We start from the raw sequence: 26354 nt of genomic DNA, 5'->3' as shown, positions 1-26354 counted from the left end.
CGTTGTGTGTCGCCCTCCCTGAGACCGCATGCAGCTGGCCAGCGCAGTGACCATCCCCTTCCCACCTGAGGAAGTAGGGTTTGGGAAGGCAACACCTGGGCCACAGTCCTCAGCTGGTCAACAGCAGAGTGGCCCTGCCCCTGTCAGATTGGGACTGGCCCACACGCCTGGAGACAAAATCAAGTGCCACCTGGAGTTCAAGGAGAGGGAGGAATGGAGAAAACCCCCAGAACAAGACATAAGACACCCAGAATCTCAGAGCCACACAATAGGGAACCTGGGCATTTGCCAAAACTAGAGCAAGTCGCCCACCCAGTGCCTGTTTAAAGGAAGGAGGAAACCTGGTCCTGGCCTCTCCTCGAGGCCCCCAGCACTGGAATAACGACTCATGTAAAGTGGATGCAGGAAAGCACTCGTAAAACCTGATGTTTTAAAGACGCTGAGGAAATAAAGACGCAGAGGAAATGCCTCCCAGTTCTGTGCACTGGTTCTGTGCACAGTGTCTGCTCGGGGGCACCGCTGGTGACCGTGAACCTGCGACAAGTCCTTGCCTGCACACCCCCGCGCCAATGACTGGACTTGAAACAAAGTACTCTCAGAAGGTGCGTGCAGACGCTCGGCCAGCCTCCCGCCCTCCCTCCCGGGGCTGTAATGAGCTGTCAGTTTGCTGAAGGGGACGGATTTCTCGGCAAAAGCCAGGAATGCAGCCGCTGCGGCTCCTCCCCCATGCAGCCCCGGGCGCTCCAGGTGGCCGAAGAGACTGAACAGGAGGGCAGTGGGTGCAGGCGCCACCACCAGGATTAAACCACTTCCCTCTGAAGGCCTTCCCTTCAGTTTGCACCTGGCTTAACCTGGACTGGGGCAGACCTCCAGTGCGCACACTCAGTCCTCTTTCTGTAAAGCCCATCTCTGGTCCTCAAGGAGCTGCCTGCTACACTCTCCGCTAGACCCTCCCTGTCCCCACGCGGAGGGGGGCCTTGCACGGAGTGAGGCCTGGAGCTGGTGACAAGAAAGTGAGAGATGGCAAGTGCAGAGAAAGAAACTGCTCACTTCCAAGTGCAGGGCTGGGGCGCCTTCTGGGATGGAGGCGTGCTCCTGGCAGAGCAGGCATGTGGGGGGTCATGTGCTCCGTGTACTCGGCTGTATGACTTGAGTACATGTTATAATATGCTTGTGTGTGACTCAAGTGTAGTTTGAGGTTTAAGTAAAGAGATTTGATGAGATAAAGCAAAACTCGTTTAGAAGCCAGGCTGACTGGTGAGTGAGGGCAGGACAGGTCCCCCCTCAGGACCTCTCCCCTGACCGGAGCTGATCACATCTCTAACAGCCTCTGGTCTGGAGTCACCGGGACAAAGGCCAGGCCTGTGAGCAGACGGGTTCGCCCCGCAGAGGCCTCCTGTTGCATTCCCCAGGCCCAGCTCCACCCTCAGCTGGTTTGAGAGGTGCACTAGGCAGGAGCCATGGCCACTCTGGAACTATGCTCCTAGGGTCGTCACTTAGGGACCAAAGAGGCCAGGTCTACAGAAACCAGGCACTAAGCCTACATGCAGGGCCTGCCATCTGATTCTGACACCCAGCACCCACGAGCTCAGCCGCCTGGCTCCCATGCGAGGCAGCAAGAAGGAATAGCTGAGGAGCAAGTGGAGACCCTGAGGAGCAGGTCACCCAGGGCTCACCGTGGATCTGGGCAGAGAGGCCTGCCCCTTGAGGAAGATCTGAGGGCATCCACTAGGGCTCTCAGAGAGACACCCTGAGAAGAGTGACAGGAACTCTGAAATTTACAACGGTTGCAAGGGATCCCCGCAGGGCAGAGGCCTGAAACACACACCAAGGACCCTTAAAGATCCAACACCCAGCCGTTAGCAGCCTGCTCTGAGCACTCCAGGAAGCAGAAGAGACTTTTTACCTAAAAAACACCTGCTGGCTTTGTTTCTTTGCCTGAGAAACTAGAAACAAAATTAAAGTTGACAGCCTCCTCCCCCCAAGTAAAGGCCTTATAGAGAAGCCAAAGTAATAAGATATTTTATAAAAGTCACTCGAGCTGTAACAACTACAGTCAAGAAGCACCGAGGGAGATGGTGGCTGAGAACCCCACAGCCAGCCTGCAGCTTACCGAGCCATCCACCAGGGCTCACAGAACGCCATGGGGTGCTGCCTCGGGAGGTGGTGGCCCCAAGCTCCCGCCAAGCCTGCGGACACACAGAGCCCACCTGGAGTCTGCCCTGACTGGGCTCTGCCCAAAATCTGCCTCGCCCAGGAAGGGCAGCGGGGCTTCCTCTGTCCTTGTACAGAGGATGGGGTGGGGAGGACCCCGGGATTGAAACCCTCCAAGCCAGCTGTCATCACCCCGCTGTAGCGTCCACAGGTCCCACCGGCCAGGACCACTAGGCGGTAACATGAGCCACAGGCTCCTGGACTGGAAAAGCCTGATCAGCAACTGTGCTTCCCTCACGACTAGACTGCAGGGGAGTAGGTCTGGGGTGTCCCTGGGGCTTCCTGCCTTCGCCTCCCAACAGACACCCCAGTGCCTCTCTGGGGCGACAATATACATTTCATGAGTCCTCCCAGAAACCCTTCACACATACGAAGGCAAACAAATCTGTTACTCCCCACCTGTGTTTCTGAACACACCTTGCTTTCTACAATGAAAGGCCCTCTCTTCAAGGACATAAGAGCGTCTCATCATTTCATCAGCTGCGTGCCATCCGCCGCGTGTGTATTCCCATTTCTTTCCTAGTCTCCCCCTGACCAGCACTGGGTTATTTTCAGTCTTTTTGTTTTGTTTTGTTAACCCTCACCCAAGAATATTTTTTCCATTGCTTTTCAGAGAGAGTGGAAGGGAGGGCCTTGGTAGGTGAGAGAGAGAGAGAGAGAGAGAGAGAGAAAAGGGAGAAAGAGAAACAATGATTGGTTGCTTCCCACATGTGCCCTGATCAGGGCCGGGGATTGAACCTGCAACCCAGGTACGTGCCCTTGGCTGGAACTGAACCAGAGATTCCTTGGTGCACAGGCCAACACCCTAACCACTGAGCAATGCTGGCAAAGGCTATTTTCAGTCTTCTGCTAAAGCCAACAGAGCTGCAGTCTTCACTGCACAAACCCCGTGGGTGAACCCTGTGGGAGAACCGGGTCCTGGAGGTGGGAAACATGTTGGTCAAGGGTGTGAATTCAGATCTGCTGCAGGCTCAGCCTCCACAGAGGTGGCTCAGTGGCCAAGAGCCACAGAACCTGTCCCTTTCTCCACTAACACATGTGGTCTTCGCCAGGAGGGGGCTGCTGCTACTTCACATTGAAGGGCAACATGTGCCATGAACGTCACAGACAGAGCACATGTGTGTGACCAGCACCCACACTGAGATAGACACCAGCCCTGCCTAGAAGCCCCTGGTGCCATCCACCACTGCCCCCCAAGGGAGGGCGGTCCCAGCGCCACTTCTACCCGGGTGGACCAGCGGGACCAGCGCCTGCTTCTGCACTTCTAGGAACAGAACTGTTCTCAGGGCCGGTTGTCCTGTTTTTGTTACAGATGAGACTGTGTTTTCTCCTGGGTCTAAGGGTCACCTGTAGCCCTACCCAGTGCCCTTGGGCTTTGTACCTGGTTTTTGTTTTTTAATCCTCACCTGAGGATATTTTTTCCATTACTTTTCAGAGAGGGAGGGAGGGAGAGAAACATGATGTGAGAAAGACGCAATGAATGGTTGCCTGGCTGCCTCTCGCATGAACTCTGACAGGGGGCAGGGAGTGAACTTTCATAACCCAGGTCCATGCCCTTGACCGGAATTGAATCTGAGACCCTTCAGTGTGTGGCCAATGGTCCAACTACTGAGCCACAGCAGCCAAGGCCTCTGTGCTGTTTGACGTCTAGTCCTCACTGAGGTGCAGCCCGCCCAGTGCCCCGGGCTTTGCTCCTGTTTGTCCTCACTGAGGTGTAGGCTGATGATAGAATCAGACCTTTGCCTGTGATGTGACGCCCAGATTTTTCTGTTTATCATTTTTTGTAAATGACTTTTAAAGACATGCAGATATTTGTCCTGGCGGGTGTGGCTCGGCTGATTGGAGCGTATCCTGTGCACTGAAAGGTCTCAGGTTTGATTCCCAGTCAGAGCACATCCCAGGTTTCGCCCTGATTGGGGCATGGGCAGGAGGCAGCCAACTGATGTTTCATTCTCACACTGATGTTTCTCTTTCTTTCTCCGTTCCTCTCTTTCTAAAATCAATAAAAGCATGTCCTCATGTGAGGATTAAAACCATAACAGTAAGAACAATAAAGTAAGTAAAAACACGCAAATATTCAACTTAGAGAAATACAAATTAAAAACAATAGTGTCTATCAACAAGAACAGACAAACAAAATCGGTCTTTCCATACAATGACATATTCAACCAGAAAAAGGAAATGCCGACACAGGCTATATACCACGATGGGCCTTGAGGGTGTTACACTAAGTGCAATAAGCCAGTCACGAAAGGACAGACACTGTGTGACTCCACTTCTGTGAGGTCCCTAGAGGCGTCAAGTTCGCAGACAGGAAGAAGAGGGTAGGCAGCAGGAGCCCGGGGGAGAGAGGTGGGGAGGTAGTGTTTAGTGCATGTGGAGTTTCTTTTTGGAACAATGACGTTTTGGGTGTGGATAGTGGTGATGGGTACACAACACTTAAAGCCACTGAACCACCCACTTGTGAATGGTTAAGATGATAACTATTACATTGTAGTTGATTTACCACAATAAACACTTAAGAAGAACAGAACCTGCCTGCAGAGACAAGGGGGGAGACGGGGTGCCTCGCGTTCCTGAGAAAGGAAACTACACCACCCCGACCCCCAACCCAACGCCCCTCAGGCTGACAGATGACACATCGGCAATCAGGAGGGACAAGGCCCCCCATGGACCCTGGTACCGGGATGCCATCATGCTCAGGACCAGCACATCCTTACCTTGATGGCTCTAACCACAGACAGAGAAGGGTCGGGCACAGGCCCCTCTGCCCCATATCCTGCTTCCGGGAAATCAGTGCCTTTGCCACTCGAACAGGGCACTGTGGGCCATGGAGGGGCAGTCAAGGGTAGTGGAACAGCCAGTTACTTGCGGGATGGCCTCACCAAGCTGGCTGTCTCATCTGCAGAGGGGAAGGCACTGCTACCATGTGATTGTTTGGTACAGAGTCAATGCAGATGCCACCGCCAGAAGGTGACAGCAGCACTGGGAGGCAGGAATGACAGCTGCAACTTTACAGACAGGAAACTCAGCTCAGAGAGGGAAGTGATTCGGTCAAAGTCACAGAGCCAGTAAAAGAAAAGGCCATATGTGAGCCGGGTCATGGGACCTGAGGGTGTAATGTGGTCTGACCTCAGCAGGATGCCACACAGACCAAAGTTGGCTGTTGTCACTCTGTAGGAAACCAAGAGACCTGGAGTGCCGACACTGCCCTCAGCCAACCTCAGATGTCACGAGGCCTCACAGGGAACTTTCAGGAGTGAGAGACTCAAAGGAAATCACAAAAGCTGTGAGATGCCCTCAAAAGGGTTCTCCCCATCCAGTGCACTGTATGGGAAGTGAACAGCAGAGGGTGGCTCAGAGCACAGCGTAGAGAAAAGAATCAGAGGGCAGTCCCACGACAGAGGGCACACAGCCTCCACCGCAGGCCGACCAGGGGCCAGATGGCCCCTGGGGTGTGTTGGCCCAGCAGGGCGGCCATGCGTTATTAAGGTGGCCAGGACGGACTCAGAGCTTCTAGGAGACAGGAAATGAAACAGAAAGGGCAGGATGTCCTTGGAGGCAAACACTCCAACCCAAGGACTGTGGAGTGTAGAGACTCCAGTGCCCACAAGGAGTCGCTGCTCTCCATGGCACTATCCCAAACTCTAACTCAAGCCCCCTCACTAGAGCCTCCAGAAGGGCCCAGAGGGGGAGAGATGCAGGAAAAGCAGCTCCAGAACCTAGTGGCAGCTGACTGCCACAGAAAGGCAGAGAGGTTCGAACTTGAAAGAGTAAAGCCTAGATGTAGGAAGAGAGCAAATCCTGGTCAGGGTGCTGGGCTTCGTGCTAGACACCCCCCATTGTTACGACGACCTCCAAGCCTTACACCTGAGGAAGCAGCCACCTGTGGCCAGCGCTTCAAGAGCTGGAGGCCCAAACTCAGGTCCCAGTGGGGCTGGGGTCGCAGGTCCTTGTGTCAAACCCGCAAAGGCCCCGACAGTAAGAAATGACTGTCAGTGACCACCCACTGCAGGTCCAAGACTGGTCACATGTGAAGAGGCGACATTTTCCCCAGCAAGAGCCCTGCAGATGCGACATCAGCCCTGCTCATCGGGGGAAACAGGTGACACCTCAACACCAGACAGGTGAGTAGCAGGTAACAAAATAGACCAGGTGCTTCCTCCCCCTCAATAGTTCTCTGAGCTCGAGGCTGAGGCAGGGAAAAGGGTGAGAAAAAAGAAAGGGATCAGAAGAAGTGACAGCAAAGTCCAGCCTCTTGCTTTTCTCGTTCCTGGCCTGGTGGCCTGAAGACCTAGAGAAGACAAAAAAGCAGCTCAGGTTGAGCAGTTACTGGGAGCCACGGCACCATCTGCTGGGCGCTCGCAGAAAAGCAGGGGGAACCTCACTGCACAGCAGCAAAGGCCTTAAGGGGCGGGCAGCAGGGGGGGCTAGGCCTGAAAGCAGTAGGTAGGCCAGCAGGTCCCCTCCACGCAGACAGGTGCCTGGAGTCCCTGCCTCCCAGCCAGGAGAGGCCTCTCTGGATGGCCCAGACCCACAGCGCAGGGCCGCACCACAGAGAAGTGTGGGCCTAGGAAGGACTAGGAAGATGTCCACACAGATGAACACCAAGAGGTCTCTCCATCCTCTGGGGCTGGGGAGAAAGGCAGACCCCAGGTCTGAACGCAGCCCTGCTGAACATGGAAGATTCCATAGCCTGTGAGCCTCCATCTGGACGGGGGGGGGGGGGGGGCACGGGACCAGGGGGCCAGGGGACAGCCCCGCCCAGCACCCACATGATCCCCTGGAGGGTGTGGGTGCCCTTCTCCCCTCCGTCCTTCCTGTGCTGGGGCCCTGGATGCACTATTTGCTCACCTTGCAGAGCCTTGGTGTCCCCACCTGTAAACTGGGGCTAATGGGACGTACCTCATAGGGCTTTTGCAAGGTCTGAACAACAGAGGCAGTACAGTGCCCGCACGGATGGGGTGCTTGATGAAGAGAAGCTAGCCAGGACCCCGGAATCCACAGTGCTTACCGGAGGAGCACACATGGGGGCCACAGAACTGGACCCGAGAAAGCCAGCCTTTGCCTCCCCCAGCGGACAGAAAGCAGGTGGAGGGGGAGACCGCTGGGTGGAGTGGCTGCACCCCGGTTCCCGAAGCCCATGCACTGGATGCTGCCCAGCCTGTACCCCAGCCAGCCCTCTGACAACTGAGTACCCCAGCAGGCATTGGCACCATGTCCCAGAACAAGGATGCCGAGGTGAGGGGGCACGATGGGAGCAGTGGGCGCCCCCTCCACCACCCAGCCCCTCTCGGTTACACAGCTGGAGAACCAGGTCCAAAGTGAAAGAGATCAATGATCAGAGGTCTGCTGGCCAGAGGCCACCACGACCCCCGCACAATGGATGCCGAACAGTATTTAGAAAGATCATCAGGAGCTTTATTTATTGACACAAAAATGCATGATTAAATTTTAAAAATCAGACTACAAAAACCATAGAAGAGCCACATCCCAGTCTGCTGGTCACGATGACCTCTGGTTGGTGGAACCAGGGGGAGCCTTCACTTAAAAATAGCATGCCGGCCAGCCGGGCGGGGCTCAGTGGTTGGGCATCGACCTTTGATCCAGGAGATCTCAGTTCGATTCCCGGTCAGGGTGCATTCCCGGGTTGGGGGCTCGATCCCTAGTCGGGGGCGTGCAGGAGGCAGCCGATCAATGACGACTCTCCCATCACTGATGTTTCAACTCTCTCTCCCTCTCCCTTCCTCTCTCTAAAATCAACAAAGATATGTTAAAAAAAAAACAAAAAACAGCTTGACGCACAGTCTAAGTTTTTAGAAATATTCTCAACACATATTATTTTTACAACCAGGGAGTGGAAAACCTTCACCAGGATTTCTCCTGGGAAATTCGGCAGCAAACCACAAAGACAAAACAACATATAGTCTGCCTGCCGTCCACTGGGCCTGATTCTGCAGACCTGGCTGATGGCTCTTCTCCTCCCTGTCATCTCCCCCACCAGTGGGGTCACAGCTGGCGGAGGAAGCTTCAACCCTCTCAGTCACATTCTATTAGAGCACTGTGGCATTTCCTCAGACACTGTCTCTAATGCTTGGCCCCCCCAGACAAGTTCTGCCTGGGTCAAGTTCACTCCTCTTGACCTGTTCAATTCTGGGTGCTCATCTAAGTCCCAGCTCCAACTCTGGAAAGGCCACCCTCACCAGGGGGAGCTAGGCCCTGGTTTACAGGAACAGCAGGCAGGAGGGCACACCTTCCACAGGGTTCCTGACAGAGGGCCCCCACAGAGGGTCTGGAGGGGAAAGGCAGCCCCCAGGGAGGAGAGTTGTTTTTAAATCCACCGCCATTACCCACAACCATCCAAGTAACCGCTACCAAATCTAAACAGAGTCCAAAGACATGAAAATTTTGGAGCTCAAAGATCTCTGCATCAATTCATAGAAACCGAGAGTGGAACAGAGGTTCTCAGGGCTGGGACGCGGTGGGGAGTGCGTGTCTGATGGGGACAGAAGCTCAGTTTGGGAAGATGAGACGGTCTGTGAATGGATGGTGGTGATGGCCGCACAGCAATGTGAATGTGCTTACTGCCACTGAACTGGACTCTAAAAACAGTTAAAATGTTAAATCTTGTTATTTATACTTTACCACAATAATAAAAGAATGCAGAGCTGTTATGAAGAAGAGCGAGAGCTGCATGAAGGAGTGGTTTCCAAGATCTATTATTCAGTGAAAAACCAAAGCACATATGAAAAGCAGGTAGAAGAAAATACCCATGGATGTGCTCCTCTGCAAGAGACCTGCAGAAAGGACAAAGGAGACTGGTGACTGGTGACGGGGAGAGGGGGGTGGAGGAGGGAAGGGGAGGGGCTTTTAGAGCTGACTCAGAACCCCTTTTACAGAGCTGACTCAGAACCACAGAAAACTTCACATGCTGAAAAAACAAAGAAATAAACCAAACAGGATGTGGGGTGAATGTAAAGAATGTTACTGGTGACAAATGCAGACCCTACTGCATTACATGTGAGTGACAGGCCACACTGGATGCGGCAAGAGGCAAGGAACACTCCTGAGAACCTGGGAAAGTGGTATTTTGACTGGATGCTGTGAGGCTAAGACAAAGAGCGGCACAAGTATCTTCCAGGTTTGTCTGTCATAGCGCAGTGGGCTAGTGACTCTGAAACTGCCTCACACATCCCCTAGGACTAAACAAATCAGCAAATGTACTGTGGATGGCAGGGCCAGGCTGTTCGCTGTTGGAGGGAGAAGTCACCGTCAGGAAGGGGCAGGCTATGAGGAACCCTGTGATGCTGGGCTGGAATCGGAGTGTCAGTATGAGCTCGTTTTCAATGTACACACACACGGGTAATATGGAAATAAATACAGGTGTGTGTGGTACATGGATCCATATCCTACTCTGTCCAGGAGAGGGCCTAGAGGTGGGGACACCCCAGTAGCAACGAGCACACCTAATGCCCAGGTCTTGGTTTCTAAATGCTACTCTCCCACACAAGGAACCAGGTTTCCTTGGAGATGCTTGATTCCAGGGCTGGGGCAGGGGAAACACCAGATGACCTTGGCATGTCCTGTAGTGACTGAAAGTAAGAAAGTGCTCAAAATAGGAAGGGGCAGGTAGAAAGGGCACAGGAACTGATCTGAAAGAATGGGCCACACCTGGAACAATCTGAAATCCACTACAGAAGCTCAAGATCCATGCCATAAGAAACATCTGAATGAATGAATGAATGAATGAACGAACAAGTGGGAGAAGGGACAGGTCTTTCTCATAGCAGAGCTCCCGTCAACCGCAGAAGGAACGAAGGAAACAGAAAACCATCACCGGGCAGGCGTCGGTGTTAAGTGCTATGAGATCCCTAATGGGTGCTAAAACTGGTGGGCAGCCTGACGAGAAATGGGGTACCTGAAGACTCTTAAACTGTCTCCCCACAAGCTGTTTCTTACCTAGAAAGGGAACAGTGACTTCACAGCAGGGAAACCTGGCAGGCACCGCCTTAACCCATCGGTCAAGGTTAACCTCAGCAGCGAGAAGACAGGATACCATGTGTCCCTGAAATGCTACAGTAAGGAGGACACAGTATCATCTCTGTGGTTTTCTGGCCGAAAAAACACCAGACAAACCCAAGCTGATGGACATTCTACCAAATACCCAGCCAGTGACACTTTTGCTCCTCAAAAGTGTCAAGGTCAGGAAAGGCCAGGAGAGACTGAAAACAGGCACAGGCTGAAGGCTAGGGAGGCATGACAGTGGAGCCTGGGGGCTCTGCACGGAACCCTGAAACGACCAGTGAGGACACTGAGGCGACCCTGAGGTCCCAGGTGGAACAGCTGCACTGCGTCCCTCACCCGTTTTGATGAGCGCACTATGGGGACACAGGAGGTGTCATTACGGGAAGCTGTAAGATGAGAATACTTTTGCCCTTGGGGGTGAGGGGGCTTCAACTGTAGGAAATGAACCATGTGGCAGAGAGAACACCCAGGGAGATGAGGTCCTGCTGTGAGTGGAAACTAACCCTGTGCTCACACTTCATCTCTGCCCAGTGGGTTCTTTCTTTTTTTTTTTTACTTTTCACCCAAGGATATTTTTTCCATTGCTTTTCAGAGAGTAAAAGGGAGAAAGAGAGGGAGGGAGGGAGACATCGATGTGAGAGAGACTCATCAACTGGTTGCCTCCCGCATGCACCCAGACCAAGGCCAGGGATCTAGCCTGCAACCAAGGTACGTGTCCTTGGCTGGAATAGAATCTGGGACCCTACAGTCTGCAGGTCGACACTCTAACCACTGAGCCAAACCAGCCAGGGCTCTGCTCGGTGGTTTCGAATTCCAGGAAATAGTTGCGGGGCATTCATTCAATGAAGCCTGAGAGCACAGCAGCAGCCAGGATCCGTTCAGGGACGGGTCACTGGGATGGTGCTGCTGCCCAGGCCTCCTGGCACCTGCAGCCCCGCCCAGCCATCCCACTCACCTTCGGAGGAGGGTCTGCTGCAGGCTCTTGCAGGTGGCAAGGGATTCCCCGGTGAACATGTGGCACACGACAACGTGCAGGCAGCGGGCCATGAAGGCCAGCACAGCCTCGGGCTGGAGGGTGCCACTGCGGGAGACCAAGCACAGGCGCTGCAGCATGGAGCACTGGCTCAGCGCCTGGAAGAACTGGGCGTTGGCGCTGAAGTAGGGCTGCTCCAGCCTGTGGGGAGAGAGGGTGGTGTGAGTCCCGTGGGAACACCTGCCTTGTGCTGTTGGTGGACCAGACAGATGCGCTGTGAGCGGGGCCTCCTGGTTTAGGGCCCCCAAGCATAGTAGGGACCCAGCCTCCCCAGCAAGCTACCGACCCTGATACCAGGCACAGGACAGTGAGTGCTGGCCAGGCTACAGCCCCAGTTGTGGGGACACTGCCACAGGTCGGGGTGACACTGTTCTCTTCCCTCAACGTTTTGAATGTCCGTCCCCAGAGTCCAGCCAAGCAAATCCAGCTATCTACACTGCGCCCCACCCCCAAGGCCCAGGCACTGTGCAAATCACTCCCTGTAAAAACAGTGTCAGACCTGGGACAGTGTCTCTCCAGGCAATGGCCCTGCCCACAAAGCAGACACCCCCTCACCCTCCACCTGGGGGTGGGTCAGGGCAATACCTTCATCTGCATGCAACACCCCCAAGGAACCCCACTGGGCCTGTTTCAGCATAAGCCGACAAGGCCAGGCTGATGACACCTTGGGATGCCCCTGAAATGTGGTCTGCAGCTCTGAGCTCTCTTCATAAAAGGAGAGGAGCTCCCAGGATGAGCAAGAAATGCCCACCCCCACCCCCAGAAGGCAGTGGGTCTGGGCTGGGGACAGTGTCCCGTCCAGGGCCCCCCAAGTCCCCAGGTGGAGGTAGAGCCCCGGAGCTCTGAATGTAGTGACACAAGGAGAGAGGCTAACCCAACCAGGATGCAGGTAAGGAAGGCGCGGTCAACGGGCGCCCCTCCAGTCCCCAAACCCAAACAAGAACTGCAGAGGTCTCGCACTGCAGTCTCCATCTCCCAACACCCGGGGACACGCATGAGTCACACATCAAGGGTAGGGAGGGGTTAAAGTTGGATCTGTGAGAACAGAGGCAGAACTTGGTCATCCAGAGGCCTCCCACAGGAGCTCCTGCCTTGCTGGACTGTCTAACTCTGAGCCACCCTGCCCAGGAGCCACCAGTCAGTGGAATGCCACCAGTGAGACTGGGTTTGAATTTTGTCTTAGTAAAATGTAAGCAGAAATTCTAGTAAGTTCCTGACACTAAGACTGTGGGGGAAAGCACGAGTCCTTTTGGGGTGCAATTTTGAAAAGCCTCGTGTCCCCTCACAGCCAACACTCCCAGGTGTGCAGGAAGGAAGCCCAACAGGGCTGCCCAGGCATGGTCAGCAGGGAGAGAACCGCCCAGGCAGCCACTGCCATCAGTGACACATATCACACATGGAGCCTGACCCTGGACTCCAGTGAATGAGTTTCATGCTGAAAACACTGGGAATTCAGAGTCGTGAGCAGAGAGCAGAGTCTCTGAGATGCAAACCCATGCCAACAAAGGGGAAGGTGGTGACCTAGGTCTACAGAGCCCAGAGAGTAAGCGAGTATTGTCCCCACTTTGGCTGTGAGGTTGTTCCCTCAAGAAAATGCCTGAACACACTATTTGGTTCTTTTAAAAACAAACTTTGAAAAACCCCTAAAGTAAACATCTCTCCGCAGACCCGAGAGCGGAACATCGTAGGGGTCAACATTCCAGAGCGGGTGCTGCCGAGCTGCAAGGTGATCTGACTCTAGGCTGCAATGGAGCAGGGCTGAGAGGGGTTGGAGCAGGATTGGAGCAGGCCAGCAGGAAGGGACAGGCTAGTGCCTTGGTCACTAGGTGGCAGTGCAGGTCTGCACTATCCTCAAAGACCTTACTCCAACCTCCTGGGTTACAAACCAAGTAGTAGGCAGGGAGTGAGACTGTGTTGTGTACAAACACATTTTAAAATATGTTTTCAACTAGCTAGCCACTTCCAGATTCCCCACCCTGAAGGAAGCCACCAGTCAGAGGTGTTCAGGGTGGGGCAGGCCTGGTGGGAGTGCCCTGGGTGCGCTGCCAGAGCGGACGTGATGTGAGTGACCTGCAGGGTCTGTGGTTTGGGCAGAGGATAAGGCAAAGGTACGCCCATGAGTGGCCTTGCCTTGGGGGGGCCTGTGGCCCTTCTCCCTCCCAGCCATGCCTCAGCCTGGCCTCCAATACACCCCTGGAGAGATGGCTCGCTCTCTGAGGTTCTGTGGGAAAAGACAGGGTGCGGGCTGCCGCCTCTCATCTGCCCACCCAGCTCTCAGGCAACCCTGCAGAGCCCAGGCCTCCAGGGCGATCTCAGGACAGCTTCCAGGGCCTGGCTCCAAAAGGCTCTCTCGCTTCCGCCCAGACGCTTCCCAGATTCCAGGTCACGGCAGCCTAGGGTGACTCAGGGTAATGCCCCCCCGCCCCAAGGCAGGGCTTAATCAGTCTCAGGAAAGAAGGTGCCTTCTCTAATTTGCAAACCTCTCGCTGCTGCAGTGCGCACAGAGCCCGTGAGGCCCCAGCAGAACGACAGGGTCCCCACACCTCCCCCACAGGAGCTGTCCTGGCTGCACAGAGGCAGCTCCCAGCCCAGGGCCCCGGCTGGCACAAAGCTGGAATTCATGGGCTTCACTGGTGGAGGCAGTGGTGGCAGCGGCCTGGGATCCCAAGGGCTGCCACCTCAGGAATCTGCTCGGGGAAGTGCAGGAGCTGCCCACATGCCAGCCTCTGCTGAGCGCAGAACACCATCTCCTTTCTGCGTCCTGCCCACACAGTGGGCGCCACCTGCTCCTCTCACTCCAGCCTCCCGCAGAAGGCAAGGATCCAGAGGAACGGGGCCACTTGGCCGCGCTCAGGAAAAACCGGCGTTTGTTCTGAACAGGCAGTACCGGCCGATCGGACGTGGCTCTCGGCAGCCGGTGTGCACAGAGGGGCCATTATAAGCTGCAGCCAGGTTCTCAGGAAGCCTACAAAACCCATCTATACGAGTCCCGCAAGCCTCCCAGCCACATAACTCAGGCCACGTGCACAACCCTGCTCCTGGGGAAGACCTCAGCCACCAGGATCACATCCAAGCCCCGGAAGCCACTAGGTGACCACTAAATGTGCTGCATTACCCTGCTCAATGCCCAATGGTCAAGGAGGAAGAAACATTCCCAACTGCCCACAGAGCAGTTATATCACCAGGGCAAGTTCATTAACCTTCTGGGCCTCACTTTACTCATCTGCAAAATGGATCAATAGCCCCGGTCCGGTGGCTCATTCATCAAAAGGTTGCGTGTTCAATTCCAGTCAAGGCACATACCTAGGTTGCAGGTTCGATCCCCAGTTGGGGTGCTTTAGGGAGGCAACCGATCATAGTTCTCTCTTACAATAATGCTCTGGTCGTAAAGCAGGCAGGGGGAGAGACAGAGGCTTTCATTATCTGCCTTTGAGTACTCTGACTTTTTAAATTACCTGAATGCATTACTTTGCTTTCATTGACTTCTCTTTTTATCAAAGTCTCCCGATGACGGCAAAAAGGTTTGACTGCAGTACAGCTAGAAAAGGTGTGAAGTCTAACAGGTTGGCAATAAGCAAAAAAGCCATAATGGCAATAGTGACAGACCCAGAAGTCCAGAAACCCCTTGGCTCAGAGCTCAGTTAATTAGAACTTGAATGCTCACTGGGCTCCCCAAATTACAGAATACTCCAGTCCTGATCACGAAACTCCCCTGGGGTAACAGGAGCGCGGACCTGGCAGTGTTTCTTTTGTGAAATGTGTCCTGGATCCATTTGCAGCTTCAAGTTACACATGGCCCTCTGACCACATACTCACTCCTCCCTCCGGAGGGGCCAGCGATGTGACGGTGAAGGCACAGGAAGAGACGGGGGAAGAGCACTAGAGATGAACCAGTAAAGAGAGTGGGAGCTGGTTCCTGGTGGCTGCTGGGAAGGAAGGGTGAGAAGGCAGGCATCCATACCCCCCAAAAGTCAAAAGCCTAGGCCTGTCCTGAGAAGAGGCAGTGAAGGGGGCGGTGAAGGCTGTGATCAGAGCCCCTCCTCCACTCCTGCAGGCAGGTGATGCCCCTTGCCAACATGGCAGGAGAGAGCCCAAGCCAGAGAAATGTACACAAGGATCTGACTCGGGCCATGAGGCAGAGGTGAGCAGGGAGAGGGACACAGAGCAGAATCAGGAAGTGAAGAGCTAGCCCGCAGTTCTCGCCCGTTGGGCACCCCTGCACCTGGAGCAGGAAGGAGGGTCCCAAAGGGTCCTGGAATGGGAACAGCAGCTCTGCCTGCCACACGTTCTCAACTCTCGTCTCGTCCCGTCCCGTCCCGTCCCATCCCGTCTCCTAGTGAGCTCCAAAGGTGGCTGGGGGCCACACCAGAGCGCAGCGCCTGTGGACACCAGGCTACAGTACACGTGGCTTGCGTATTTAATAAGCCAGCCTCACGGTCTGCATTAAGTCGACCTTGACTCAGACTTCTAAACCAGCATTCTGAGAACGGCATTAAGGTTCTCAAAGCAAGTGTGGCTGGGATGCACAGGACGCAGCATAAATGAGCATCCCCCACCCCAGGCGTGGGCTCCACAGACACTCAGGCTGAGAACCAAAGCTGCAAATCCAGAGCATGCTGACCCAACACGGCAGGAAAACACCGAGGCTCACAGGACCTGCTCTGCCCTTTGGAAGGCCAGGGTCGTGCTTGCTGGGCTTGGAGGGGGAGGCGGGCGGGGTGGGGGGAGTAGCATGCAGCTGGCAGAGAAGCTCTGGAAGACTCCAGCTCAAATCTGGCTCACTTCCTGTCACGGGAAAGTGGGAGAGTGAAGGTCTGCAAAGGATACACTTGTCTCCATTTTCCATGACTCAAGGGCCAAGGTCAAGTTCCGGAGCTAGACTGACCCAGGTAAATTGTGAATCTCAGCTCCTCCCTCCAGCCCCACATCCTCCACAGTGGAATGGGAAGGACGTTGTGGGAATTAACCCAGACAGTGCCTGAAAGCCCTTGGCTCTGGCCCTAGGCACAAAGTGAGCACTAACTGTCTTGGGGAAAATGAAACACGTCTCAGTGCCCCTCTGGCTACGGCCTCTCAGAGAGACCAGCTAAGTGGCCTAAGACCTGCAGCCATGTCCTTCCCAACCCAAAGCTCTCCAAGAGCAGAGGTCTGCTGCCAGCACTACATTTTGGGTAGTTTCTGGGAAATTATACAATTTTTCAAGATAAGACCTGTTAAGGTTTTCAAATACGTCTCAAATTAACAAAGGCTTACCCTTGAAATGCTGGGCCCCTGCGAGAACACCCTTCAGTCCACGGCATGATTCAGTGGTATCCACGCTGTGCCATGACAAGAGCCTGAGCTGGGTTCTCCGAGGCTGTGGATTCTACCTCCTCTCACTCTGGGATCGGCCCTGCCATCCTGGCCCAGAGGGGACCACCGTCACCTCTCAGTAGTGTGCAGTTCCCCCTTCTGAGCCCACCAGTCTATCTCCCCAATCCTCGCCCCTGCAGCCCAGGTGGGATGCAAAGGAACCTTTCTGAACTGGAAATTGGACCCCTCCCTATGCCGACTGAAGGCTACGTACTCAGCAGCACCCATGGTGCAATCAGACAGCCATAGTCACGAGGACGAGGCGGGAGCTCAATCATCACCACCACCTCACAGCGGCCCCACTCTGCCAACTACAGCTCTCCCGGCCCCTGCACTGCCCTGAGCCCTGTCACTACACACAGTCCCTGGTCAAGCCCCCACCCAGAACTCTCAGCTCCTGGAGGGCAGGCCTGCATCTGGTTCGTCTGGGTAGGTACACAGTAGGTATGCAAATGCTTGCCAACACAAGGCCCTGCTACTCGCCTCCCCTCTGCCGCCTCCGGGCCTCCAGGGTGCAGCCAGGGCCACGGAGGGGCTGTGGGCCCCTCACCTGAGGTCCTTTAGCCGCTGGCAGTGCTTCAGCATGTCCGACAGGGCAGACATGTAGACCACCTTCCCCATCATGCCCAGGTTGGCCAGTGAGAGGGACTGGAGCTGCTGGCACTGCAGGCCGATGCTGACCAAGCCAGAGCCTGTCAGAATGCTGGGCAGCTGGGCCAGTGTCAGGTGCCTCAGGAAGGTCAGCTGGCCAATGGCAGCCACCTCTGAGTCCCCGACATTCTGCGCACGGCTGCAGGGCGGGAGAGAGTTGCGGATTGCAGGCTCATTGCGTGGCATGGCAGAGGAAAAGTTGGACCCAATCAGCTCAAGGCGTTCCAGAAAGGGCAGGTTCTTCAGCAAAGACCAGAACACAGAGGAGGGCTGGGGGCCTGCCTGCCCCGAGAAGGGGCTGGGACAGGACTGCACGCCAATGCGGACCTTCTTGCCGAAGCCGCAGGGCACAGCATGCATGGCGGGCTGGGCGGGCTTGCAGTCGGCCCGTGGTGCCGAGTCGGCCACGGAGCAGACGGGCAGGGACAGGGAGCGCAGGTGGCGCAGCCGGGCCAGCAGCTGGCACAGGTGCCTGCCTGGGCCCTCGGAACTGTGGTGGTGGGCGGCCGAGAGGTTGAGGTGCCGCAGGTTGCAGCAGGCCACTACCAGCGTCTCCAGGATGCCGCTGTCAATATCGTCCTCCGCCTTGCGCAGCAGGGAGTCTGGGGACAGGCAGTGGACGCAGCCACTGAGGTTGAGGCTGGCCAGGCTGCGGAGGTCCTTGCCCCCATTGATGACATGCTGGATGAGGTGGCCACCGGACAGGGTGCACCTGCTGAAGCTGAAGTAGAAGGGGCTGCTGAACTTCATGTGCTGGAGCAGGGATGAGCCATTGAGCCAGGACTTGGGCAGCTGCAGGGCGTCCAGCACGACATTGCGGGCCATGGAGTCCAAGAGGTTCTTGGTGGCCCCGCTCTCGGCGAAGCTGCCAGGCACAGAGATGAGGAAGGCATGAAGGTTCTCAGGGGTGCGGTCACTGAGCACAGCCAGGTAGAGCCGCACCACCTCCTGGTTGATGTAGCCGGGCGCCAGGCGGGCGTAGAAGATGCGCAGGTTCTGGTAGTGGGGCACGTTGCTCTGGCCCACCATGAGCTGCCCTGACAGGATGGCGCCCTCCCGTGTGCGGTCCAGAATCTCAAAGTAGAGCAGCAGCTTCTCAAGGCTGGTGCAGCAGGGTACCACGCCGTATGAGGGTGTGAACAGCGTCTGCTTGAGCTCCCGCACGCGGCTCAGAGTGGCCTTGCACTCACCACTCAACTGGCTGGCGTCGAAGCCAGGGCTCACATCGAGGGCCAGGGAGCGCAGGTGCTGCAGGGCCGACAGCATCTTGGAAAGGCGCAGGGAGGTCAGGCGGCAACCCGACAGGTTCACCTTCACCAGGCCACGGCAGCGGGCCACGTGCTCGATGGTGGAGCCCGGCAGCCAGTAGCAGCCGGCCATGTTAAGCTGCTGGATATCCTGGCCGATCTCCTTCACGAGCTGCTTCACCTTGTCCTCGCTCGCCTGCAGGACGGGATGGGGACAGGAGAGGGGCTGAAGGCACCCTGGTGTCTCCCTCACTGTCACCGCTCAGGTCACCCTAGCCCTCAGGACATCAAGGCGCATGAGGACCTGCAGAAGCCCTGTCCTCCAGTGGAGGAGGGCCACTCCAGGGAAAGATGGCACCTGCTTTCCCGCCCCACACGCTTACCTTCAGCCCACAGTCAAGTCCCCAGCTGGTGGGAAGGTAAATGGTACATCCCAGGGAACTGAACACCAGGACTCAGACAGATACCTGCATACCCACATGCACAAGAGCATTACCCACAATGGCCAAGAGGTGGAAGCAAGCCAAGTGCCCACCCACAGACGACTAACAAACGGAACGGGCCTATCGTCAATGGGGTACTGCTCAGCCACAGAAAGGGCCGATGCCGATGCCTGCTGACACGGAGGAGCCCTGAGGCATCGTGCCCAGTGAAAGAAGCAAGCCACAAAAGATCACACTTAGGATTCTACTTACATGAAATATCCAAAGAGCCAATTTACAAACAGAAAGTAGAACAGAGGGTACAGGGGTTGGGGAAAAGGGGATGGGGAGCTATTGCTTAATGGATTGAGTTTCCGTTTAGGGTGATGAAAAGTTTGGAAATAGCAATGACAGCTGCACAACACTGTGAAAGTATTTAACACTACGGAACTGTACACTTGAAAAAGGTTAAGGTAGCCCTGGCCAGTGTGGCTCAGTTGGCTGGGCCTGAAACCATAAAAGTCCTAGAAGAAAACATAGGTAGTAAGTTCCTTGAAATCAGGCTTAGTGATGATTTTTAAAAAATATAACTTTATTGATTTCAGAGAGAGAGGAAGAAGAGGGAGAGAGAGATAGAAACATCAATGATGAGAGGGTCATTGATCGGCTGCCTTCTGCACACCCCCGACTGGAGATCAAGCCCACAACCCAGGCACGTGCCCTGACCAGGAACTGAACCTCGATCTCCTGGATCCTAGGTTGATGCTCAACCGCTGAGCCAGGCCTGGCTGCGCTTGGTGATGATTTTTTGAATTTGACACCAAAAGCAACAAAAGCAAAAACAAACAAGTGGGACTACATCCAACCAAAAAGCTTCTGCACGGCAAAGGAAACCATCAACAAAATGAAAAGATAACCTCTACTGAATGGGAGGAAATATTTGCAAGTCATATATATGACAAGAGATTAATATATAAAATATATAAAGAACTCATACAACTCAACAGCAAATAAAACAAACAATCCAATTAAAAAAATGGGCAGAGGATCTAAATAGACACTTTTCCAAAGACATACAGATGGTCAACAGGTACATGTAAAGATGGTCAACATCACTAATCAGCAGAGAAATACAAACCAAAACTACAATGAGAGATCACCTCACACCTGTTAGAATGGCTATTATCAAAAAGACAAAGGTAAGTGTTGATGAGGGTGTGAAGAAAAGGGGATCCCTCATGTACTGTTGGTGGGAATGTAAATTGGGGTAGCCACTGTGGAAAACAGTATGGAGGTTCCTAAAAAAATTAAAAATGGAACTACCATGTGATTAATCAATGCCAGTTCTGGGTATTTATCCAAAGAAAACAATAACACTGATTTGAAAAGATATGATCCCCATGTTCATTGCAGTATTACTTACAATAGTCAAGATAAGGAAACAACCTGAGTATCTACCAACGGATCGAGTTAAAGAAACTGTGGTATATACATACACTCAGCAATAAGAAAGAATGAAATCTTGCCATTTGTGACACCACAGGTGGACCTCAAGGGCATTATGTTGAGTGAAATAAGTCAGAGAAAGACAAACACCATATGATCTCACTTACACGTGGAATCTAAAAAAATAAAATAAAAACCATGCTCATAGATAGAGCACAGATTGGTGGTTGCCAGAGGGAGGGAATGGAGGAAGATGAGATGAGTAAAGGTGGGTCCACCTGGCAACTACTGTACTGCTTACCTGAAAGTTGCTAAGCGAGTAAATCTTAAAAATTTTTGTAACTGCCTGGCCGGGCATGGCTCAGCAGTTGAGCATCGACCTAGGATCCAGGAGATCGGGGTTCGATTCCCGGTCAGGGTACATGCCTGGGTTGCGAGCTGCAGCTGGTCAATGACTCTCTCATCATTGATGTTTCTATCTCTCTCTCCCTCTCCCTTCCTCTCTCTGAAATCAATAAAGATATATTTTTAAAAAATAAGTAAATTTGTAACTATGTAAGATGACAAATTCTGGTCATCATTTTGCAATGTATATAAATATCAAATTGTTACGTTTTACACCTGAAGCTAATATATAATGTTATGTATAAGATGATGACAACATAGAAGAAAAACTTATGACCTCAGGTTTCACAAAGCTTTCTTCAACAGAATACAAAAAGCATGAATTCAAAAATTCAAAAATATGCTCTTCAAGTCACAGTTCAGAAAATGAAACAGCAAGCCACAGACTATGAGAGAAAATATTCATAATACGTGTGTTTGACAAGACAAAGGATGTGTATCCAGAATATACAAAGAACTCTTGAAACTCATGAAGAAAAAGAGAGACAATGATAAATGGGCAAAAGGCTTGCAATCACTTCTGAAAAGACACACAAATGGCCCACACAGTTGATGAAAACATAATCCACAACAGCCCTCGTCAGGAAAGCGCAAGTGAAAACCACATGAGATGCCATGTCCCATCCATTAGAATGGCTAAAACTTAAAACAATGACAACATCAAGTGTTGATGAGCATGTAAAGCAACCAGACAGAGGATACCCGGCTGGTGGTGTGACAATAGTGCCTCCCCACACCACTCAGAGCCCATGTTTAACTTACCAGGAAAGTTCCCACACCTACGGTGGGGCCAGCAATTCCACTCCTGGGGGTTGACTGCAAAGTAAGTCTCCCCTTTAGCCCGAGGCCCTCCCAGAACAATGTCCTGATACCTGCACCCTCCTCCCAGGTGGCACACTCCCTGCACTTTCGGGCCCTAGCTTTTGTCACATAGATATTTTGGAGGCTGTCCCAGTCAGGACTCTGATGACTGCCTCCTGTCATGAGCTGCACAGTGCCCCCCTGCACAGATGGGCGTTTCGGTTGTTCCCCATCTCCTGCCCCTGTCCATGAGCCAGCACCCCTAGCCTGTGCCTCACCTGGTAGTCCTTCTGCAGCAGCACAGTGTGGGTGAGGCTCTTGTCCAGGCATAGCTCTGCCAGCTTCCGACAGGTGCGCCGGACATTCACAACCAAGTCTGTGCTGGGGATGTGGCTCAGGATATGCAGGAGGATCTCGTCAGAGAAGCCCAGCAGGTGGGCACTGCCCGCCATCGTGGCTGCTGCAGAGGTTGTATCACCATCACTGGACAGGTCCTGGGAATAAGGGGGCACCAAATTTCCATGGGATCTCCACTGGGAGCCCTTGGCCTGGCCTCCCCAGCTGGAGAAGCCCAGAGGGGCCCCCACCACTGTCCATGGGAAAGAACTGTAGAGCGAGAACCCAAAATTCTGAACTGTAGAGCGAGAACCCATGACATTCTCCAACCACTCTTTCCAATCTCAACACCAGGATCTCTCTCCAAAAGCAACAGATTCAAAAGGCAATTTCATTTTTTTTTTTAAATTTCAAAGATTTTTCCTGCTAAAGATCTTTGGTCAAGTCTGGCACATTTTAGACTCAACTTATGACCACTGGTCAAGGTTCTACGTTTGTGAAAGCTGCTGTCCTGTCCCTGCCTCCACCCCTGCCCCAAATGTCCAGCTGCACTGTAACCCCTGGGTAGGAGAATTCTGTCAAGAAACGACAATAACTGGGGATAATCACAGGTCTTCACCTCACAGGACTGCCGTGATGGGCAAACAAGTCAACACACACAATCTGCAGAATCGTGGGAGACAGTAACCCTTTGCAGCACTGTCATTAACAGCAAGTAAAACGAGAGGGACCGCCACTGAGAATGAAACTATAAGTCCTTACAAACAAAAACAGCACCGACTAGACTGGTGACATTGCTCAACGTCAAGATTAGTAATAAATCACAGGGACTGAACAATTTACTCCATTCATCAGGCATCTGGTTAGAAACTCGAGTTGGTATTTCCCATGAGATGCGCACACATTTCGCTGTGCTTTCATAGATACCTGCATGGGATCTCTCCCTGGATGTGGGCCGTCAATGCCTTTTTTTTTTTTTTTTTTTTTTTTAATATATCTTTATTGATTTCAGAGAGAGGAAAGGAGAGGGAGAGAGAGAGATAGAAACATCAATGATGAGAGAGTCATTGATCGAGCCCGCAACCCGGGCATATGCCCTGACTGGGAATCGAACCCCGATCACCTGGATCCCAGGTCGATGCTCAACCACTGAGCCATGCCTGGCCGGGCAGTCAATGCCTTTTTAATATGCACAACCAGGAGGGAGGGTCTACACCTAGGTTAGTGTGACACGAAATCCCCACCAAAGCAAGGCCAAGGGAATTCAGACGCTCTAAGGGGAGACCAAGGGGAAGGAATCCATGTCTCCCAGACACCTCCCCAAACTAGACCCTCCTGCGTCTAGAACGTCTGAGGGGTGCCTCTCTGACCACTCCTGGGAAAGTACCCAGAATTCATTCTCTCCACGGCATTTTCCAGCAGTTCTTCCCACAAGCCCCTCCTCCAGTCTGCTTTTCCTGCACATATTTTCATGGATGGAAGCGTGGAGGCTTGGAAAGCCCTGCTGCTGCCATAGCAACTGTGAAGTCTGGGAAGGAAAGCCTGTCTGCAGCCCATAGTAGGCACTGTGGGTTCCACCCTGTCCTGACAGGTCCTGCACTGCAAAGACCTCGCCAGGCCAGGAAAGGGTTTCCCGGAATATATCCACCTGCTCAACAGCTCGGCCTTCCCACGCCCTTTCTTCATAAGAGGCAGCAGCCAGACGTGCCTGCGCTCTTTCCACCCAACCTGCCCTCAATCCCAGCTTCCTACTCCCACGGTTACATGGGCAGGAAGCAGCCGTCAGAACCAAGTCCACAGCTGCCCTGGGTTGCAACATTCTAGGTCCAATGTTTTGGGCCATAGTGAGTTTCCTTAGAAATGTCCCAGACCCAATCATCTGAGATCACCCAGGCACCTGTTAAAAATCAGACTCCCACCCTGGCCAGTGTGGCTCAGTGGTTGGAGCACTGGCCCAAGGACAAAAGAGTGGAGGGTTCGATTTCCGTTCAAGGGCATGTGCTTGGGTTGTGGGTTGGGGCACATACAGAAGGCAGCCAGTCAATGTGCCTCTCTCACACTGATGTTTCTCTCTCTCCTTCTCCCTCCCTTCCACTCTCTCTTAAAAAAAAAAAAATAGAAAAAATATCATTGGGTGAGGATTAAAAAAAAATCAGATGCCCGCCGGCCAATGTGGCTCAGTGGATTGAGCGTCGTCCCATGTTCCAAGAGGTCACTGGTTCCATTTCCAGTTACGGTGTATGCTCCGGTTCTGGGCTCGATCCCCAGTGGGGGGCATGCAGGAGGCAGCCGATCGATGTTTCTCTCTCTCCCTCTCCCTTCTTCTCTATCTAAAAATCAATTAAAAAATATTTTTAAAAAATCAGATACCCAGCCCCCACTCCAGACCTAGGGACTCCATCTCCAGGGAGAGGCTTGAACAGGGACAATCCTCAGCAAACAAGCCTGGCAAACAGAGCTCTGGCACCAAGAGGGCCTGGGGACAAAATGAAGGGGGCCTGAAGTTTACCCCTCCTGATCCCCAATCTGCAGATTTACTAAAGTAAGAAAGCTACTGCAGAGTGAGAACATAGGGAAAAACACTGCATAAAATGTCAAATAATTTCATTATGCTAATATTAAATTTCTCTTAAAACCACCTAGATTTGGCCTGGCGGGACGTGGCTCAGCAGTTGAGCATCGACCTAGGATCCAGGTTCGATTCCTGGTCAGGGCACATGTCAGTCAGGGGTGTGCAGGAGGCAGCCAATCAATGATGACTCTCTCATCACCCATGTTTCTATCTCTCCTCCCCCCCACACTCTCTCTGAAAAGCAATGGAAAAAATATACTAGGGTGAGGATCATACACTTTAAAAAATGCAAGTTTTATAGTATGTGAACTATATCTCTATAAATAAACAAAAAAATTAGACCATCTGAGAAAAAGACCTCCACATCCATGGTGGAACAAGACTCCTCTCTCTCCTCAACCCAAGAGACACCCACAATGCAACAAGAGGCCTCACTGGCGAGGTTCCCAACATGTGCTTCAAGGAACAGGGGGGCCTTTGCCCCAGAACCCCATAAGACGAAGGAAGCAGTCAGCAGACACCCCTCATCCAACCCCCACCTCAAGTACACACAACTAACCAGAATCTGCTGACACAGCCAGGTACCCTAGGCCTCTTCCTCAGGGAATTGCAGTTTTCCTGCCCTTCAATCCACCACCACACCCTCCCTCTCAACCAAGGAGCCACAGGGGCCACTTCTGAGACAAATTCACTTCAAATTTAGAGGAGCTGTCAGCTACTCCCAACCACCTTCCACATGCCCAAGTCCCATCCACCCCTGTTCCCCAGCCCCGGGCATGCCCCTGAGACACGGAAGATGCTCCCAGTCCCAAATGACAGGCAGAAGCACAGGTACACATAAAGGTAGGTGGGGAGCACCAAAAGGGAAGACACTAGTCATCGTCCAGGATTCTCCATGGCACCCAGATTTGCGGAGCATAGGGGAAGGAATTCCGGTAACTCCTAAGCCCCCGCCCCCCAGGTGAAATGGCTTTTCCTTTACTACCCACCGCCCTCCTCCCCCAAGTCACACAACAAGTAGGCTCAGAGAAAAGAGGGCTGGGCTTAAACTGAGCCCTCAGAGACGGAGGATGGGAAGCGAAGAGGTTACGGAGGGAGAACGTCTCGGAGGCCCGGGGAGAGCGCCTGGGAGGCTAGAGGCGCCGGAAACGGGGCGGCGAGGCGGGGAAGGCCGCTGGCGACCAGGAACGCGGGGCTGGGAAAAGCACGGACGCCCGAACCAGAAGACAGCGTGTGCCTTCGTGGGTCAGGGCGAAGGCCCAGAGGGTGGGAAGATCAGGATGGGAGAGACGGGGCGAGGCCGAGTTCAGGGTCGGGACGGAAAGGACCCAGCCCGGCCGACGCCAGGGTTGGGGTGGAAAGGACCAAGCGGGGCCGGGGCCCGGGCCGGGGCCGGGGCGGGAAGGCCGGAACGGAATGGGCAACGGGATGAAAGGGGCGCAGGGAACGGAGTCGGGATGGGGAAGGCCGAGCGCGCCGAGCCGCGGGGCGGCGAGCAGCGGCGCCGGCCGTACCTCTCCGGAGCTGGCCATGTCGAGGGCGGGCCTCCCGCCTAGGCGACCGGGGACGCTCAAAGCCGGCGCGTCCGCGGCTCCACAGAGACCCCGGCGGGGGCGGGGCCTCCCTCACTTCCGGCGCCCTGGGTGACGCACTTCCGGCGCCGGGCCCTGCCCCGCGCGGCCGCCGACAAGGCCCAGCCGAGGCGCGGGCTGGGCCTAGGAGGACCGCCAGGGGCCCCCTGCCTGCTCTCTGACCTCCTCGCTTAAATGTAAGTTAAAGGGAAGTAGCCACACGTGCCCGGCCGGCGTGGCTCAGTGGTGGAGCGTCGACCGTTGAGCCAGGGGGTCGAT

At 54.0% G+C, this 26354-nt stretch overlaps 1 protein-coding gene across 3 annotated transcripts in view; it reads right to left on the bottom strand.

Annotated features, from left to right (window-relative positions):
- The window catches only part of FBXL18 (F-box and leucine rich repeat protein 18), a 31211-nt gene extending 5127 nt beyond the window's left edge, over positions 1-26084 (bottom strand). Inside the window, exons 1-4 of one of the 3 annotated variants that reach the window (XM_087817016.1) lie at positions 26019-26084; positions 21875-22090; positions 17175-18718; positions 11195-11413 (exon numbers count right to left, since the gene is read on the bottom strand). In XM_087817016.1, the coding sequence (XP_087673142.1) occupies positions 11195-11413; positions 17175-18718; positions 21875-22090; positions 26019-26036 (1997 nt within the window). In that variant the 5' untranslated portion in view covers positions 26037-26084. Of the gene's footprint in view, positions 1-11194; positions 11414-17174; positions 18719-18905; positions 19566-21874; positions 22923-26018 lie in introns of those variants that run through there. The other 2 variants (XM_016213650.2, XM_016213652.2) reach the window with 2 other exon arrangements.
- Between the last annotated feature and the right edge of the window lie 270 nt (positions 26085-26354).

Source organism: Miniopterus natalensis, chromosome 4 (assembly GCF_054644295.1).
Source record: "Miniopterus natalensis isolate mMinNat1 chromosome 4, mMinNat1.hap1, whole genome shotgun sequence".
Taxonomy (NCBI): domain Eukaryota; kingdom Metazoa; phylum Chordata; class Mammalia; order Chiroptera; family Miniopteridae; genus Miniopterus; species Miniopterus natalensis.
This window is presented reverse-complemented; position numbering and strand designations above follow the sequence as displayed.